Raw genomic sequence first — 20,891 nt, forward strand, 5'->3', positions numbered from 1 at the left:
GCTTTCCAAAATGGCCGGTCCCACGTCTCTCGGCTTTGCTGTGGCTGTGGATCGGGCTGTTGGAAGTCTGGGTCTTGTCAGGCTCTGTGCTCGGGCTCCGGCGGGAGCGTCGACAAAGCAAACCGGTGATCGCTTGATGGTGCCTGCTTACACAGGGTGGTCACTCCTTGACCACAAGGGAGATTCTTCAGTCTTCTAGCTTCAGGTAGAACGTCGAAGGTCCAGAGCTTCGTTTCAAGTTTCAGTCAGGATAAATCTAAAGTCTTGGGACTCAGCTCCTACCAATATACCAAATTTAGGGGCTGGATTACCTGCTAGGTCCCTCCTATGGGTGGGACCAGGGAAGGGGGTGGTTACACCCCTTTCCCTTTGTCCAGTTTCGCGCCAGAGCTGGGGCTGGAGTGCCCTAGTACCGGTTTGAACCGGACTAAGCATGGGACACCTTGTGTGCCCCAGGCAGTGTCTCATTTCATTCAGCCCTCCCTGCCCCAACACACTATGGCCTGTCTGGGGTGGTGCTAGCACCTCTCAAGACAGGAAACCTATTGTCCAAGCCTCCCTCGCTGGAAGGACTCCCAGAAGCAGGAGGTCAGACTTGTGTCTGTAGCAGCAGCATCCATTTCGTGATGCTGAGGCTCTGGTTAACTTTAACCGGGATTAGTAGGAACAACATATCTTCTCCCTCTAGAAGGGTGGAATGCTACCCCCATCGCCAGAACTGTAGAGGGGGTAGTATTCCAAAGCATATGACACCTTACACGACATGTTTTGATAAAGCCAAACCAAAGTTAGCATTCAACCGCGAGGATTATAATGCACTTAAGAGTATATGGTATGGCTATATCATAGAGCAGCTATAAGGACATGGTTTCGAAAGCTGCAGAGGGGCTCAGCTCATGCCAGAGCCTCATCTCACATAAAACCAAGAACTCTGCCTTCAGGATTGTTAAGGCCTGCCATAGGAGTGACTTATAGGTGTATATGTGTCTATATATAATGGTAGGTATAGGAATACTATACCTAAGCAAGGGGTGATTACACAACCTTGCCCCAGCTGAGTGATCAGCCAGTTGTGTCAGTTTGGATGGCCAGCCAGGGGTGGCAAAAGATATGCTGCAGCCCCTGGTAGGCCTTGGGTGCACCTATGCCCTCGGTACCTATGGTACACTGTACAGGGACCCATAAGAGTTTCCCAATTGGTGATGTACCTAAAGTGCATGGTGTGAATTTAGAGAGAGAACAGCAGGGCTGTCGGTCTGATTAGCAGGCACACAGCCACATTAAAGTCGAAAACCAGTGAAGCAAAAAGTGGGGTGACCATAGGAAAGCAGACCCTACTATCCTACAATCATCTGCCCATGAGTGTAGTACTGTGCAAGAGAGTAACTTTATAAGTGAAACAGCAACTCCACATTTCCTAGAACTCGAACCGCCGGGTGATTCCCCAATCTGTTGTGAGGGAAGTTTGAAGCTGAAACGAACCCGGCCCACCCAATACCTTTTTGAGTTTGGAGGATTCACTGTACGATATGCGTTTCTTGGATGAGTGCAATCTCTGTTTATTTGGAAACCGGGTACAAGACAATCTTCTTCTGCGTTATGTACTGTTGATGCATCTACTCCAAGCAACCCAAGGAGTCACTGATCCGTGCTGCACTTTAATCGGTGGGTCACCCCTCTAACGATACCAAACTCCTCGGTGTTCAGTAAAGCCATCATCGAACTGTGGAGATCGTAATGACAAACTCCCAGCCCACGTACTCGATATGGCTTTTACTGCATTTATAGTGTCTAAGAGGGAACTTAGACTCTGTAGGGGCATTTTGCTCATGCTGCTAAGCCCTCGCCTGTAGTATTGTGCACCCTGCCTTAGGGCTGTGATCCCTGCCAGAGGGGTGAGTTAACTATGACCCAGGCAGTGGTTGTGGGCATGGTACACAGGGGTGTGTGCCATGTTGACTCTTGTGTTTTGCCTGCACTAAACCAAACCTTCTGCATTGGCAGTGGGTATGTGTTAGGTGAGGGGTCTGAGGGTGGCACAATTCATGCTGCAGCCCTTAGAGACGCTCTCTGGGCACAAGGCCCTTTGTACCACCGGAACTTTTTACAAGGCACTTACATGTGGGCCAGAGGTACCAATTGTGGAAATAAAGGCACAGTTTTGGGAAAGAAAGCAGGCACTGGGAACCTGATTTGCAGGGATCCAGTGCACACTCCGTCAAAGTGCCTCAACTATCGAGCAAAAAGTGGTGGTAACCATGCGAAAAGGGTCTCTTTCCTACAGGGAATAAAAGTCATCAAGACTCCAGCCTCAGTGGCTGTGGTCCTTCCATGAATTGATAAAAAACATACAGAGCTCCAGAAGATTCCTCGGCACTCCAAGGAGAATTCTGTACTATCCCGGTCTGCACACAGATGGTCCAAAAATCCCCCGACACTGATTGCCGCCCATCCTGACAAGGAAGGATGATGCTAGATGCTATTGGCAAAAGCTTCTCCTCCATGGCTGGCATTTCAGTTCAAGCTGCAATACCTTGGCAATTCTGGACCGCTTTGATCCCCAGATGTGGTCAGTATGGCATCTACATCGGACCTCATCCCAAAGGACCGGAAACAAGAAGCCAGGAAGATTTTGCAGGAGGGTGAGCGGGCAGCGTCTGAAGCGATTGACTGTGCAATGGATGTAGCTACCACAGGCTTTCGACAGCTAGCAGACGCAGCTGTGCTACGACGCCAAGGATGGCTGAAAGCAACCTCATTCAGGCCAGAGGCCCAAACCAAAATCCTGGACACGGCATATGATGGAGAATCGGTATTTGGGAAACATATAGATGAGGTTTTCCGGGCCATCAAAACCGATACTGACACCCCCAAATCTCTGGGCACAGAAAATTGTCCTTTCGAAGTGCGTGGGGTTGAGGCTTTTCAAGCTAGAATGGTGGATGCCAATGCACCCATCAATGACAGACTTACCAGTCCCAGTACAGAAAGGGTTACCAGGTTCACTCTTATCAACAGTCGGCAACATCTGGTTCCACCAAACAGGGATCGTGAAGGAGAACACCTTCTCCGGGCCGAGACACTGGTCGCAAGCAGTGACCTCAGTCAGGTACCAGCTAAAACCCTTTCCCGTCCTGTTGGTGCAAAAATATCCAACCACATCCATCACTGGAACAGCATAACATCAGACAAATCGTTTTTGGACTTAGTTGTCTATGGCCACACCGTAGAATATACACACAAACCATCGAGGGGAGCACACCCCCTCCCAACTTCACTTATTAATAAACAAGACCAACATTATGCTCTCCAAAGGAGCAAAAGAGAAAGTTCTTGTAGAAAAAATCTCATGTGCAAAAAGTCAAGGGAGTGGAGACCTATATTAGATCTCAGGTAACTCAACAAATTCCTCAAGAAACAAACCTTCAGAATAGTTATAATTTTCGATATCCGCTGCGATCTTCTGACCTCTCTCAATTTGGAAGACGCTTACTTTCAAATCCCTATTCATCCCAAATTTCAAAGGTACCTAAGATTCACACCAGCTGGTACCCATTTCAAATTCAAGGTCCTTCCCTTCAGCCTAAAATCCGCTCCACAGATATTTTCCAAATGCCTTGTTCCAGTGGCAGCTACACGGAGAAAGAAAGAGCATCAGGTATTCCCCTACCCAGACGACTGGCTGCTAAAAGCCCAAACTGCACAGCAAGCTTCAACAGCTACCAAGAGCTGTCTGGCTCTTTTTCGCAAGTTAAACCTTATGGTAAACCATCGTAAATCTTCGCTCATCCCTACTCAAACACTAACGTCCCTGAGAGCCAACCGAGATACAGTTCAGAACATAGCCTTTCTATCCCAGGGGCGGCAAAGCCAGTTGGCGAACTTGGCGCAGGACATCTCAAAAAGTGCATTCCAGTGAGAGCGTACAAATCGCTTCGAGGTATGCTCTACTCCGCAATCAGCCTTGTGGCCTTGGCTCGCTTCAAAATGAGACCATTGCAGGAGGAACTTCAACTACACTCAGTACAAACAAAAGGGTCCTTCAAGGACCTGATCTCCATCACCGCGAGCATACGAGAAACATTTGAAGTGGTTGTGTCGCAGACCACACCTATCAGAAGGCCTCCCATTTCTAACTTCCATTCCAGATTTCATCATCACGATGGATACATCTATGGATGGCTGGGGAGGGCATTTGCAGGAATTCCAAATCCAGGGCAAATAGTGCTGGTTCGTACAAACAGCATGCATTACATCAACAAACAGGGAGGAACCAAGTCTCTCACACTCTTCAGAGAAGACCAAGAGCGCTACCATTGGCTGACAGATCTTGGCATATCCTTGAAAGCCGAGCATGTCTCAGTCTTCACAATACATTAGCATACACTTTCCGCCCGACAAGGTACAGTTGTCACAAGTGGGAACTGGACCAGCATCACCTGAACCAAGTCTTTTCACGATGGGGAAACCCAGCACTGCACCTCTCTGCTGATGAACAGCTACAGAAAATACCAGTTTTATGCCATCAGATTCCCTCTCCCAGGGTCATGGGAAATGCCCTTTCGATTCATTGGTTTTTCAGAAATAATCCCAAAGGTTCCTTTCCAGTTTCACCTTCGGTCATCCCCTGAACTTTCTTTCCTAAACTGGCTACGCCGGCTGAATAGACACTTCACACTCTAGACATCAAACAATGTCTTAAGTTTTACCTGAACAGAACTAAAGGCACCTGCAAAACTCACCACCTACTGGTGGGCTATGGTCGGGCCTCCAGGGAGTGCTGGAACCAACCATTGCCGGATGGATCTCTGCTGCGATTTAATTGTGTCACATCAAAGCTGGCAAACCTTTGTCAGAAAAGGCTAAGGCACATTCTACGAGTGCAGTCTCCACATCGACTGCTCTGTTTTCTGGCATTCCACTGGGTAAGATATGCCGTGCTCCGACGTGGAATAGCACCCATACGGTCACTCAGAACTATTGTCTGGAATCTACACAGCGCAATGACACAGCCGTGGGTCAAGTGTTTCTCCGACATTTATTCTAATAAATTGAGTCTCTTTAAATACTGGTATTCTTTTCTTGCCTGCATTGAGTATATAGATGACTAATTCTTTTAGTTTTGTTAAAGTTGACATTCACACTTGAATGCTTGTCGTCCCTTTGTCATTCTATAGAATGCTCATGCTTACGTATTTTCTGCATTTACTTATTAATCTAATATGCCCATTTATAATTTATGTTTTATTCTGAAAAGCTTGCTCAGCAAATGCATATTATTTCTACCCACCATCCGCTAAGGATAGGTACATCTCCGGGATACTGCTTGCTAATCTGATTCAAGCATGTGAATCTGTGAAAGATAACCCAAAACTGGATAAGAAAATAAGTTACTTACCTGTAACTGCAGTTATCCAGTATTGGTGTCTTATAAATTCACATACACCCACCCTCCTCGGCGTAGAGGCTCCACTTATACCTGGGATATTTCTCCCACTTGTACTGGAAAACCTGAGGTACTCAGCCTCTCCTGGGAGTATTCTAGAGGGTGCTAGCAGCTGATTATTATAGGTCACGTTTTGGTTCTTTTTTAAAAAGGACATAGGCTATTAAACTTATGGCCTTGGGCGATTATAGCCCATGATAGTTTTATCATACTGCTTAATTAAGGTACTGCTGGACTCCATGCATGTGAATCTGTGAAAAATACCAATACTGGATAACTGCAGTTATAGGCAAGTAACTTTTTTTTCTTATGTAACGTCTGCATATCGGACATCTACTGAGGCCTAGGAAGACGGAAGCCACCCCGTAGGCCTCAGCTTCCAAGTTGTTAAGTGCACAGGCTGAGTAAAGCCAATCTGGAGGAGTACCAGCATTAGATGCTGGCGTAAACCATAGCACTCACAAGATACCATGCACCCTCCATCTCACAGTCTCACAACACTTGTATAATTTGCGTTGTACAGATGTCATGGGGGAATATAGCCTCAGTTGTTGAGAGCTCTTGTTTTGGTCGGAGACGATCTGAGTGTTTTCTCCCACTATGCAGTCCAGTTAAAAAGACTTGAGCCTCTATTCTTTTAATCATTTTACTCCAAGTATTAAGCTTAGGGGCAGCAGCCAACGTCATCTGTATGATTGTCCCCCTACTGTTGTCAGTTACGCTGTGTAGTAATCCGTTAGACTCTTTAATTGAGGAGTCCACTGGGGAGATCCCTGGTCAGTCTGGAGTAGGCTGAACAGATGATGGGTCACACACCTTTTCCTACCAAACGAATACAGTCCTCATTCCATCCTACCGTCAGCGTTACGGTGTACATTGAATGGTAATATATCCATACCTCTGGAGTTGAAGTAGCGGAGTCTCTGTATGGGCAGCATTATTGACTTGCACATTGTTAAGTAATTCAAAACCTGTTTATTTTCATACATTTTTTCCTATTTGATTGAGTTTTAATTAGTTGGCAAAATGTTTATTCCAGCGTACCCAGTATTTGGCCAGATGTTGAAAGTTGGACTGAGACCGTCAACATTATCGGCGCCCTCTTGCTCTCCTTAACCTTTTTGTGCGCGTAAAACGGCCGCCATTTTGAACACCATGGCTTCCCTGCCCCCGCCGAGAGCCAGCGCGCCTCTCTCCCACTCCTAGCTTCGCCGGCATCCCCCGCATACTGACAACCCCCCTGCCTGCACCTGCCGCGAATCATAAAACCCCCCTTCAGCGCTGCTCTGCGCCAGGCCCTCGTCCTGTTCCCAGCGCGACACCTCCCTTCTTCCCATTTATGATCCCCGGCCCTTTGATGCAAACCCCTTTTTTCCCCGTGTGCCCGTTTGTCTTCCTCGTTCCCAGGCCGACACCCAGCTCTGCCGATACTGTTCCTTGCCCCTCCCCGTGCAATAGAAAGTTTCCCCCCCAGCAAGGGATCCCCGGGTTGATCAAAGCCCCCCGCCCTACGAGATCCGATCAAACCCCACACACTCCGTGAATCGGCGGAATATCCAGCTGCGCGATGATCATCACCTGTTGTGAACGGGGCGGGGACTTCCACTGTAACCTTGCGTGGGAACGGGCTGGGAAGGGGGGGATTCTGAGGATGTCTTTCCGTACTTCAAAGTATCGACGAGAATGTGTTACATGCAATAAACAGATAAACGTGTGTATAAGAGGCCAGGCCTCAGGGATGCAGTTAGAGCACCTCAGAACGATACCTTCTGTCCGTTTCGTTGTGTTCTCCTCCGGAGAGAATAAAAACCTTGTTTCCTGCCTTCCAGTCTCCAGCGCCTGCCTCTTCAATAGTTTAACTTCTTTGTGGGTTCAAGAGGCGACACCGCCGGGCAAATACTTAAGGATCTTATATTCTGGTTGGTAGTGCCCCCCAATTATTTTCTACAATTGGCGTCCCAAGCGTGGGGCCCATCAGCGACCCATGGATCCAGTGGGAGAGGTCCTGACGACAAAGTGAACGACTGCAACGATCGGGAACGCGTCTGTCCGATAGACCCTCGTCTGACAGCCGATCATCCGAACTTCACTGATTCCGAACAGACCTCTCTCGAGTGATCTACGGTCCTGACTGGGAACCATCAGGAGTGCCGCGAGGATAACGGAGAAGAGAGGACGATCGGGCGCTGGATTCGGAAGACAGGAAACTGTCCATGCGGTCCGGGTAAGGTCGTGTAACCACGACAAGTCGCGAAATATTTGCTTGATTGCTTGTTTGTTTAAAAATACTAGTATTGCTCTTTTTATTTATTTGGAGATTCACTGTCTGCAAACGGAGAAACAACGGGCTCTCTCTTTGCAAGCAGTGGAGGATAGGTAGGGCAGCAGCCGTGCTTATTTTTTCTCCCCCACTCAATAATCACTTGAAACTGAACTGTTGTTCGCAAAACTATTGTTTCCTGGAGATTCCCTGTCTGCAAACAGGGAAGAGACCACCCTTTTTGCAGATAGTGAAAAGGGTAGGTAACGCAAATTTTTGCGGACCTACTCATTCTCCCCATTGTTATTTATTGGTCTTTTGTTATTTTGATCCATGAGGTATTCACTGCCTGCAAACAACGTAGAATAGAAATATTCTGTCCAGTCTTTGCACCTAGTGATAAGATAGGCAGTGCTGACTTTTTAGTCCCTCGTTACGAGCCGTCATGTCTGTCTTCTCCCCACTGATTAGTAGCCTGTTTAGCCCGGACCGCCTATTAGAGATGGACCATCCAGCCCCACTGGAAGGCACCCCTAATAAGGACATGTTCATGAAGCATGGATTGACCGCTATAGCCTATAGTAAACTATGGCATAAATATACAAAAAAGGGTCAAGAAAGTCAATGGCCCCTGATAGGATCCTTCGATGATGATAAAATAAAAACGCTAGAAACTGCCCTGGGTAAAAACAAGACAACACCTACTATGCTTGACAGCTTCGGCATGTGGCGAAAAGAAACTGAACAACGTAAAAAGAAAACTGAGAGCAGGTTGGAAAAAGAGCTGCGAAAAGCAGCCCACCTAGCTGCTCAGAAACTAGAAAAAGAGATAAAGGAAAGAGAGAAAGCTAAACAGAAACTAGAAATGGAAACGCCAAGCCAGTGTCCGGTTAGAACCCCCTCCATGCTCTACCCTGATTTACCCTCGAAACGACAAGCCAATGAGGACCTGCTGTTAGGTCCTCCTATCATCTACATGCCCCCTCCATATGCCCCTTCTCAACCCGTGGCGCAGCACGCGCCACCCCCAGGTACAAACGAAGGTACCGCCACAGCGTCGGCCCCAATGGCCTCTGTGCCAGCCGAACCCCTTGTATTAAAACCTGCATCCACAACAACGATAGACGACCATGAGACTCGAGGGGCTGGCCCTGCAAGAACAAACAGACTAGACAAAGATGAGCGAGCGGGGATCGACAAAATAGCAAGGACACTGGTAGAAAGGAAGGATGATGAAGAGTACATCACAGATATGTTCAGCTCGTATACAGGGAGTCACAGACGACATTTTACCGTACGACTGTGTTATCATGTCTTGAATGCATACGAGGACCGATATCGAGACAAAGGTCCCGAGAGCCTAAGGACTCTGTACCGGAAGGTCGATATCGGGGATGAGGGCGAGTGTGATGTGTCGGACCTCCTTACGCGTACGCTTGAGGTTTTCCGCCACCTCACTGAACAAAAGCCGGGAGCTAAATCCGCAGCCTCCGTAGTGACCGAACCACCAACCGAGCAATCTAACCCCATGATGCCGATACGTGAGGCTGCCCCTTACTGGGTTCCCCCTCGGGGTACAGGGACTCACGATGATGCAAACAACCAAGATGCGAAGGGAAGGGTAGTGTACAACTGGGTCTACCAGCCATGGGACCGGCAAGAGATACTGACATTCCGGAAATCTCTACCCGACCTACGTAAAAACCCCACTGCCTTCTATACTGAATTGGGTACAGCCCTGGGTTCAACGATCATGACCCTGGCTGACATCGACTTGTTCTTCGGGTTATGTCTACCAGCTGATGTGTGGAAGCAAATCCGGAAAGTCGACCACCTTGAGCTGTTTGGACATACCTGGTCACAACTCGATGACCTGGACAAACAACGGGGACCAGGACAAAAGCCATTGAAATCCATTCTAGACCTCCCAGATAAAATCGTAGAGAAATTAAAAACCCTAATCCCAGAAAAGAAAGTGGACTGGTCGATAGTAACAGCCTGTCGCCAAAAACCCCAGGAGGATGTATCGGAATACTTCTCCCGGTTTGAAACGGTGTTCTCCGATTACAGCGGCCAGGACATGACCACTGCAACCGGACACCATCTGTTTGTCCAGAATTATGTTAAGGGCCTATCATCGGAAATCTCCCAGAAACTACAGGCCAGCGAGAGTAGTTGGGCAGCCTCCAAACCTACAGCGATTCTCCAAATGGCCCAATATTATGAGCATCAGAAAAATGAAAACGATAGGGCGACAGAGAAAAAGAAGAAGGACTTAAAAGAGAGGGTGATGATTGCCAAACTGCAGGGGGTGACTATAGGACGAGACCAATACCGGGGAAACTACCAGACAAACGTCCCTAAGACTACATTCCCCCAGGACCGCACTCTGACTTCCTACAGTGGACGCACAGACCTTAGAGAAGACCAGTGCGCTTTCTGCAAAGGGACTGGCCATTGGAAATCCCAGTGCCCAGTTCTTCTGGAAATGATCAGAAACAGAGACCCCAGAGATGTAGCAAACGGACCGAGACCTAAGGGACAACAACGAGGGCCCCCAAATGACGCGACTAATGACAGATCAAGCAGACCAAATACGTTCGATCGACCCAGGCAGAACCAATATCAACAATCTGACTATGACGACACTCACACCTTCGCATAGGACAGCCAAGGGCGAGGGAGGGATCCAGTCGAGCTCTATGTTGACCAGCAGGGCCCTTATGTCACTGCTAAGGTCCTGGGTACCAAGTCTCCATTTCTGGTAGACACTGGCGCAACACGTAGTGCGTTATCTAAACGACTGATTCCAAGGGCACCCTTGTCTGGCTCACTCATAACATCGACAGGTTTCGATGGAACGCCCTCCACCAACCCTTTGTCTGCCCCGATTCTCTTTGACGTAGAAAACAACACCACCGACACCACGTTCTTGCTTTCCTCCAATAGCCCTGACGCCATTATGGGACTTGACTTACTGAAACACTTCCGAGCGACGATTAGGTGTTCTCAAGATGGAGTTCGAGTGTTTCTTTACGACAACCCCGTTCTGCTTAGACATTGTTCCCCCCGACACATGTTTTCCATCACCGACGTTGACGAGTCCCTGCTTGACACTCTACCTCCGTATCTGTGGGCCAAAGCGGATTCGGACGTAGGGCGTATGTTAATTGACCCAGTGCACATTACTGTCCGACCAGACGCAACACTCCCAAAACTCCCACAATATCGGATATCGCCAGAGGGCGAGAAGGCATTGGTAATGATTATCCAGTCACTGATAGACGCAGGAGTGGTAGAGGAAGTGGTTAGCAACGTTTGCAACAGCCCTATCTTGCCCATTATCAAGAAGCAGGGAGAGGGAGATGAGAAAGCATACCGTTTCATCATCGACCTCCGAGAGATCAACAAAGTGGTGGTACCCCAGTACCCTGTGGTCTCAGACATCACCACCATCCTGACCTTGATTCCATCCACTGCCACCACCTTTTCCGTCATCGACCTCAAGAACGCATTCTTCTCCATCCCCATCCACCCAGACAGCCGATATCTCTTCGGCTTTACCCTAAAAGCCCGCTCATATAGGTTTTGCCGAGCGCCTCAAGGCTACACGGAAAGCCCTAGCATCTACAGCCAGGCCCTCAAAAGACAACTAGACCAAGTCCAGTTACCCGACGGGGTGGTGTTGGTACAATATGTCGATGACATCCTTTTGGCAGCCGACACCACCCCTCTAGCGGTTACCGCCACCATTCAACTCTTGCACTTCCTTGCGGAAAATGGCCACAAGGTCTCCAAGAAGAAGTTGCAATTCTGCCTACCCCAGGTCACTTACCTAGGCCACCTTTTGTCCAAAGATGGAAGAAAACTCACCCCTGATCGAATCCAAACCATTCTAGATACCCCTGTCCCTAAAACCCAGAAGCAGGTTCGCTCCCTATTAGGCCTCACCTCCTTCTGCCGACAATGGTTACCAAACTTCAGCCTCGTTGTAAAACCACTGCTTTCTCTGCTAAACAAAGACGTCCCTTTCCCACTCCCTTGGACTCCTGAGTGTCAAACTTCCTTCACAGAACTGCGAGATGCCCTTTGCACAGCCCCCGTCCCGGGTACCCCTGATTACAGAAAGCCCTTCTCCCTTTACACTCACGAAAGGGAGGGGTGCGCTTTATCTGTCCTGACCCAGGCCATCGGCCCTAAGCAACGACCGTGCGCTTACTTCTCTGCCACTCTTGACCCTGTCGCCAGAGCCTTACCTGCCTGCCTTCGAGCTGTAGCTGCTGCTGCAGTCTCTATCCGACAGAGTGAGGGGATTGTACTCTCGAATTCCCTCACTGTACTGGTACCCCATGCAGTCGACACCCTCCTGAACCAAACCAAGACACAACATCTGACGAGTGCACGACTGACTGGATACGAACTGACCTTGCTTGCCCCCCATATCACCCTGAAAAGATGCACCACACTGAACCCAGCAACTCTGTTACCCTTGCCAGAGAACGATCCCAATGTGCACCCCGTACATGACTGCGTGACTCTTACGGACGAACAGACCAGGAGTAGGGTCGATCTCAGAGACACAGCTTTCCCTGACCCCGACGGGGAGTTGTGGGTGGACGGTTCTTGCATCAAACTCTCCGATGGTACCACTTCCGCTGCCTATGCAGTCACCACGGCTCGAACTGTAGTAGAAACAGCCCGCATCACCCAGCGATCTGCCCAGGCAGCGGAACTGATTGCTTTGACGCGAGCCTGCATCCTGGCAACAGGAACCACAGCGAACATTTACACTGACAGCCAGTATGCCTTCGGGGTGGTTCACCATTTTGGGCTCCTCTGGAGGGAGAGAGGATACTTGACCTCACACGGCACACCCATTTTGCACGGGGATTTAGTCTCCGCCTTAATCGAAGCTGTCCTCCTCCCCAACAAACTTGCCGTTATCAAATGCCAGGCACACAAGAAAGTGACAGACATTATTGGACAGGGAAATGCACTAGCCGACATCACCGCCCGAACGACAGCTGAAAATAGAACGACAACACATATGTACGTGACCAGGTCACAAGCAGAAAACTGGACTGACGCCAAGGACACAATTAGAGACATACAAACGGCTAGCACACAACACGAATTGACTGAATGGACACGGGTGGGATTGAAAGACGATGAAGGCTGCTGGCGGACAAAAGACACGAACAGATGGTTGCTACCTGATTCGTACTTGATTCCCATATTAACCATGGCACACTCCCCTGCCCACATAGGATCAGCCCCCATGATCGAACTTGTCTCCAGGGTTTGGCACAATGACAAGATCCCAGATTCCGCCAAACGCCTGGTCCAACAATGCTTAATATGCCTACAACACAACCCCGGGAAAGGAACTGTAGTACCCCGGGGGGGATTTGGGGTCCCAAACCACCCATTTGAAGTCCTGCAGATGGACTACATCCAGCTAGACAGATGCCAAGGCCTGAAATATGTACTCGTCGTGGTGTGCGCATTTAGCAAGTGGGTGGAAGCATATCCAACCCGTGACAACACCGCTATGGCCACTGCAAAGGTTCTGTTAAAGGAGTTTTTCCCCCGTTATGGCCTCTGTCGTGTTTTATGGAGTGATAATGGCCCCCACTTTGTAGCCCAAGTTATCCAGCTCATCTTAAATGGGCTGGGTATCAAACAGAAATTCCACGCAGTCTTCCACCCTCAATCTGCTGGGCTTGTCGAACGACACAATGCCACACTAAAGCTTAAACTGGCCAAAATAGTGGCTACGACGGGCCTGAAATGGCCAGACGCCCTCCCATTGGCATTGCTATCGATGCGCTCTACCCCCACCCGACATCACTTAACCCCTTATGAAGTTGTTTTCGGTCGACCCATGAGCGTCTGGTCTGCCCCGAAACCAACTTCCATTCATGACGTTCCGGATGTCCTAATGTCTGATTATCTGTACAAATTGACTGAAACTTTGTCTGTCCTTCATCAGCAGGTGCAGCAGGCCATCCCCGATGCTTCCAGGGGTCCGGGTCACGCCATCCAGCCGGGGGACTTCGTGCTGATCCGAAATTTTCAGCGATCAAAGAGTTTGGAACCCCGGTGGACGGGCCCCTGGCAAGTGCTGATCACCACTCGGACCGCACTTCGAGTGGAGGGGAAGAAACACTGGCTGCACGCTCACCACTGCAAAAAGGTCTCTCCAACCCTGGCCACGACAGACACCGTCAACACCCAAGAAGAGCTCCTGAACCAGGACCGACCATCGTTGAACTGCTACCCTGACACTGAGACACTTGAACTTTCAAAACATCCTGACCCCACTGTGCCATCTCGAGAAGGGTATTTCCTGCGTCGAAAGGAGGGAGCTTCGGCTAAGTAGGCCACGGACTAGGTTAAGGGATCTCAGAACGGTGACCCAAACTACCAAGGGTTACCTGGAGAGAAGCTAAAACTAAGTCTGTGGTCCTGCCCACTACCGAGCACCTTGAAGACGAAGATGATGGAAGCGCCAGATAAGAAGATGATGGAAGCGCCAAATAAGAAGCCGACGGAGACAGCAGGAAATACCCACTACAGAAATCCGAGAATAGACAGACTCCATAGCTCAAAGACAATTGCACTCTTCATCGTAATCCTCCTCTGTTTTCTCCTCATGACTACGCTCTGGATTATGGAAGAACATGCACCTGCTCACGAAACATTCCTAACCACTGCTCAGCCTACCACCATGAAGGAACATTATCTAATTTCGCTCTCTCCTCAACTAAGAGAGAGACGAAAGGAGTTTTGGAACAACTCTTTCGTGCAGCTACTTCACCAGCACAATCTTGCCACCAATACCACCAACTGCTGGATCTGTGGGTTGCTACCCCATGCCACTGGACATTCAATACCATTCATCCCTTCACCCTTCTCTGTCCACGGCTCCTGCCTTGCTTGGCTGATCCTCCTGCAAGAAAGCTATACGGGCAATGCCACCTCCAGCAGAACTGCAGCACATTCTTCTCACGGGGCCGGGCGAAACAAGACAAAGACACACTTCTGCCCGCTGACCCCCAGCGACTCGAACCAAATGGACATTCCGGCTAAAGAACGAATCGAAATGCAGGTGTTCAACAATCCAACCAGACCCACCTTCTCCTATCTGCGGAAACGAACGGCTGCCACTCTGACTGTGGCCCTGACGGTCATCAACGTCACAGGCCACATGTGTGTAGAAGGACTTGGGACACAGCTGGTGGGTCGCAGCGCTTGCCGCTTTACCAGAACTTTGGACTCCACGGATCCACCTTCCTTTGTGTCATCCCCAAACATGTATTTCATCTGCGGCACGAAGGCCTACACCTGGCTCCCCAAAGGCTGGGGGGGCACTTGCTACATCTCCTTCGTCCTTCCCCCGACTTATGTAGCCCCAGCGAATCACCACCGGCAAAAACGAGCTAAAGACATTGAACAAGCCGACTCAACAGGGGCGCAGTTCCTCGATGCTATGAAAGGACTCGTCCCCCTCTGGGGCCCGATGGCAAACAGCCGTGCCATCCGACATTTGACCCAGGCAGTCGAGACAACCATGAACATCACAGCGGGCATCTTTGCCAACAACACTGCCGAGCTCCAAGCGGTCCGTTTGGTGGCTCTGCAGAACCGCCTCGTTCTAGATGTGGTTCTGGCGGACCGTGGAGGAGCATGCCGCATTATTGGGTCCAGCTGTTGTACATACATACCGGACAACTCACCCTCAGTGTACAAAGCCATCGAACATCTTCACAGACTCTCTTCGGAAGTTCACCAAGAGCAAGAAGAATGGTCGCTTGGTGGTTGGTTCTGGGACACCGTCAAAAGCTGGGGCTGGAGACTGCTCACCATTATCATGATTCCCGTAGTTGTAATATGTGGCCTATGCTTAGGAATTCAATGTCTGCCACCTATGTGTTCTCTATGTGCGAGTTGCATTTTTCCCAAAACTGTGGACATTGGAAGCGAACATATGAGAGCATTGTATGATACCGAAGTTAGAAATTTGATGAAAATTGACATTGAGTAAAGCAAGGTGGCTAGATATGTTGAAAAGGGGGGACTGTTGAAAGTTGGACTGAGACCGTCAACATTATCGGCGCCCTCTTGCTCTCCTTAACCTTTTTGTGCGCGTAAAACGGCCGCCATTTTGAACACCATGGCTTCCCTGCTCCCGCCGAGAGCCAGCGCGCCTCTCTCCCACTCCTAGCTTCGCCGGCATCCCCCGCATACTGACAACCCCCCTGCCTGCACCTGCCGCGAATCATAAAACCCCCCTTCAGCACTGCTCTGCGCCAGGCCCTCGTCCTGTTCCCAGCGCGACACCTCCCTTCTTCCCATTTATGATCCCCGGCCCTTTGATGCAAACCCCTTTTTTCCCCGTGTGCCCGTTTGTCTTCCTCGTTCCCAGGCCGACACCCAGCTCTGCCGATACTGTTCCTTGCCCCTCCCCGTGCAATAGAAAGTTTCCCCCCCAGCAAGGGATCCCCGGGTTGATCAAAGCCCCCCGCCCTACGAGATCCGATCAAACCCCACACACTCCGTGAATCGGCGGAATATCCAGCTGCGCGATGATCATCACCTGTTGTGAACGGGGCGGGGACTTCCACTGTAACCTTGCGTGGGAACGGGCTGGGAAGGGGGGGATTCTGAGGATGTCTTTCCGTACTTCAAAGTATCGACGAGAATGTGTTACATGCAATAAACAGATAAACGTGTGTATAAGAGGCCAGGCCTCAGGGATGCAGTTAGAGCACCTCAGAACGATACCTTCTGTCCGTTTCGTTGTGTTCTCCTCCGGAGAGAATAAAAACCTTGTTTCCTGCCTTCCAGTCTCCAGCGCCTGCCTCTTCAATAGTTTAACTTCTTTGTGGGTTCAAGAGGCGACACCGCCGGGCAAATACTTAAGGATCTTATATTCTGGTTGGTAGTGCCCCCCAATTATTTTCTACACAGAGGAGTGTGGTCCTCCACGAGACACAGTTTGGGTAACCACATAACACTTGACAGCATAAGATAGTGTGTGTGTGTGATGCTGACTTTTTTCCTAATGCACCTGAAACCTTCTCTTTTTTCATAGGTCTCCTACTAGACATCCTCTTCTCATTGGGGAACGGCATCGCTCCCACGTACGGTGTCTTCGCCGTCACGCGCTTCCTGGTGGGGGTGATGAACGGAGGCATGTCACTTGTGGCCTTTGTGCTGCTGAACGAGTACATCGGTGCCAGCTACTGGGCACTGGCAGGTACGGCTCCACTCACCTTTCATCCTCTCTGCTTCCTCTGTAGGTGTGATCAGAGCTGCATCTCCCTTTAACACACTGAAAGTAGACTCACCTTTTCCTATTGAAATGTAGTTCTTTCCTGTGTGCACTCCTGTCCTATAGGCACTGTTTAGTCTGGTGTGACTTCTAATAAATGGAATCACTTTTATTGTTCAATCCATTTCTATCCTGAGTGGTTGTTTTCTACCTCCAAGTGAGGACAGAACTAGTTTTGCTTGTAAAAATGTAAATTTTCCCAGTCAGATTGTAACTTTTAAAACTTTTAAAATACTGCACCTACACCAGTCTGTAGTTCTGTTTGTTTTTTCTTTTTTTTGAGGCGGTAGCTGGAATATTGGTGAGCGTGTGTGTGTGGGTGAACCTTTGCCTGATACAAAGAGGTTTACTTCCTTTCTGCCTTACTAGCCAGAACTGATTCTTTTCACCTGTTGAGAACCTCTTGAGGTTAATGTTCCTCCTACAGAGATCTGTGTGGGACCTGCTGAGTATTTGGGCATTTTCGGTTCGGAAGCTGAGCACTGCAATTGCCTTTGGAAGGACAAACAGCTGAGAAACATCAAATCACGAGCCCCCCATACAGGGAGTGGCATACCTGGGAGTTGGAACACTACAGTGGCCCTCGATAATGCGAGCAGGGTAGAGGGGGCAACCCTGAGAAGCTACCCTGACTGAGGGCCTCGGGGTTCAAGCCACAGGTACAAGCGTCATTCTTTAATATCCCCTTCACAGTCGACGCCATCTACAGCCCAGCAGTGGACGAGGCCCTGCAACAGATTAGGAAGGACAACAAAATCCCTAAAGCAGTTTTGAGGGTCTTTGAAAAGGGAAGCCAAGGCTGCCAGAAGATATAAGTATTGATAACATTTCTAAAGCGCTCGAAAGCCAATGGCCTCTTGGCGCTAGTGTCAAAGCGCTAGCTAATGAGGTTTTCTAGAACTAAGGCCTACAAGATAGGCTTATCATATTGGACCAGAAAACAGCCATGTTTTAAGCTCCTTCCTAAATCTAATCAGATTTGGCTGGCTTCTCAGGCATTCAGGGAGACTCTTCCACAGTTGAGCTGTAGAATGGATGAAACTTGTGCCGCCCTAATTCTCTTTTTTTATTTTGTGGACGATTACTGTCTGGAGTTGGTTAATCGTAGCATCCTGTTAGGAATATACCAGGAAAGATTCTTTTTCAGGTACACTGGAGCATTGCCACGCAGGGTTTTATGAGCTAAGCATAATGCCTTGAACGTGACTCTTTGCTTCAAGAAGCCGGCGGAGTTCTCCAAGAGTCTCTGCCACTGGATTGAATTTTGGGAGTTTCTTCAAAAGTCTTGCCACAGCATTGTGTAAGACCTGTATTCTTTCAATGAGAGCTGATGAATGTCCCGCTAGAGGGCATTCCAGCAATCCAGCCTCGATAACACTAAGGTTGTGACTACTAATTTCTGAAATTCAAAGGGAATACATCTTCTTCCTCTTACACAGAAAAAAATAAGTAAGCTTGTTAGTCTGAGTCTTAAGGGACAGATCAGAGTCAAAGCTAAGGTCGAGATTTTTAACAGTGGAAACCAGGGTGATGAGTGACTGAGCATCCGAGGCCAATAGGATTGGTCCCAACTTTACCGAAAAGGAGGACCTTGGTTTTGTCTACTTAATCATGAGGTTGTTGTCATCGATCCTTAGCTCAATGGCTGACATACAGCCCTTGAAACAGTGTGCCACCTCATCGACATCATTCGTGAAAGCCACCACAATTTGTTTGTCGTCTGCATAGGAAACTAGAGCAAAGTCAGAGGACCAGATTTGTTTTACGAGGAGGGTCACGTATATGTTAAAGAACGTGGGGCTCAAAGAGGACTCCTGGGGACACCCACTTGGCAATGAATAAGACTTGGCGAGCAGGCCCTCCAAAGCGACTGATTGCACTCTGTGCATAAGGAATGATCGACGCAGCTGCAAGGCAGATCCTTCGATTCCTATTTCCTCCAGGCGATCTATCAGAACCTTGTGATTGACCCTGTCGAAGGCTATCAATAGATCAAGCGTGATCATTGCAGCCTTGCCTCCACTGTCTAAAACCCTTCTCAACTCCTCTGAAGCCACAACTGGTGCCAACTCCCTACTATGATTCAGTTTAAAGCTGAATTGTGGTGAATCTGGGATCCCTTCTCTAGAAATTTGGACAGTGCCAAATTCAAGTGGTTTTTCAAGGACCTTAGCTGGAAAAGATTACCTGGAGATTGAGTGATAATTCTTGGCCCCTTTGGGGTCAAATGATTGTTTCTTCAGCAGTGGAAGAATGGAGATTTCTTTCCACTCTGTGGGAAAAAGACCAGATTTCAGAATGGATTTGAGCCGCAGAGTGAGGGGAGGTGTCACTACCCCAGACATAATGTGGAGTATTTTAGGGGGACAAGAATTAAACGGGGAGCCCCCGATTTAATTTAACCTATGGGTTCGGCTACTCTGTCTTCCGTAAGCAAGGGAAATTTGTTCAGGGCCAGTTTATCTGAAACAGAGCTATGTGGTTCCTTAGGCAGAGATATGGTCTAACATTAATTGATATTTAATTTCCCATGGATTTCCTCCACCTTATTTTTAAAGAAATCCTCCAGTTGATCACAGAACAGCGGACGTGGAGCCACAGTGCTGGCCGACGATAGGCTAGGAAGAATCTCCACGATTTAACCACTTGGCTGCTAAGGCACCTGAGGCACTTCCATTGACTTTTCATTGAAATCAATGGAAACTCCATGACGAGTTACCCTTGTCATTAGCACTGAAGGGGTTAAAGAGTTCTCTTGAAGAATTCTTAGCTGAGTAGATTTTTGCAGAGAAGTATTTAGACTTTTCATTCACAATCAAATTTTCATTTTCGTGAATACATTAATTCTACTGCACATTTTCTGGGGGAGGGTGTGCCTTGGCGGCCCCGTGGCGCACGGGGCTGTGGGTGAGCCTGAGGCTGGAACCACCTGGTCCTGCTGGACTGCCCTATCTACCCCACCCACCTGAGAGCCTGCCAAGCCGGCGGCCTGGAACGAGGCCTGCAGAGGCTGTGACCGGGGCACAGATCAGGAGTGCAGCCCGTGGGCCTGGGCAGCGCTGTTTCGGTCGGCGGGCAGAACGGGCCGTGAAGCAGCTTGCATCGTGGGCGGGGAGAGGCTGCAGAAGACACACTGGAACATAGGGCTGGGCGGTGAGCCTCACCTGCATCTGCTTTGATTGACCTAGACCGACTGTGGTGGGTCACGCTGGGATGCGGAGGGGAGCGCCTGGCCCGAGTTGATGTTGAAGTGGGGCTGGTGTGGTCTTTGCTCCCCTCCCCCAGGCACCATAGTCTGCTGTGGGAGCCCGACCCTCAAATTCTTCCTTTGTCTCTGCTCTGTGAGGACCTCGGCATGGGACGCACTGACAAAAGCAGCGGAAACTGCCCTTTGTGTGCACCGGTGAGCGCGATGACACGACTGGGCCAGCCGGGATGGTGAGAACGGTGCTGGAGTACACACAGTGGAGGCCGTCATGGCTTACAGGGCATTGACGCACGATCCGATGCACTGGCGAGCTGACTTAATGGGTAAATGAGTGCCTGAACCGTCACCAGATCAGGTTGGAGGACGCGGAGGAACGAGTTTCCACACTGAAGGACGTGCCTTCGCTATGGTGAAACGGCTTAAAAAGTTGGAACGGCAGGTTAAGACTTTGGCAACAAATATGAAAGACCTGGAGGTCAGGTTGCGCTTCAACAACCTCTGCATACTTGGCATTGTGGAGTCGACGGCCAAGGGAAAGATGGATCCGTATGTTGATCTCCTTGAGGCCCATTATCACACACATGCTGAATTTCTGCGACAGGGAGACTGCACTGCAGGTGAGCGGGGCATAATCCATTAC

The 20,891-nt window shown here is 49.4% G+C and overlaps 1 protein-coding gene across 1 annotated transcript in view; it reads left to right on the plus strand.

The window, feature by feature from the left end:
• Positions 1–20,891, plus strand: part of LOC144772221 (solute carrier family 22 member 15-like) — a 211,550-nt gene that overhangs the window by 93,126 nt on the left and 97,533 nt on the right. The window contains exon 4 of the mRNA XM_078656367.1: positions 16,804–16,968. Coding sequence (XP_078512493.1) covers positions 16,804–16,968 — 165 coding nt within the window. The remainder of the gene's footprint in view (positions 1–16,803; positions 16,969–20,891) is intronic.

This window comes from Lissotriton helveticus, chromosome 8 (assembly GCF_964261635.1).
Source record: "Lissotriton helveticus chromosome 8, aLisHel1.1, whole genome shotgun sequence".
Classification (NCBI taxonomy): Eukaryota; Metazoa; Chordata; class Amphibia; order Caudata; family Salamandridae; genus Lissotriton; species Lissotriton helveticus.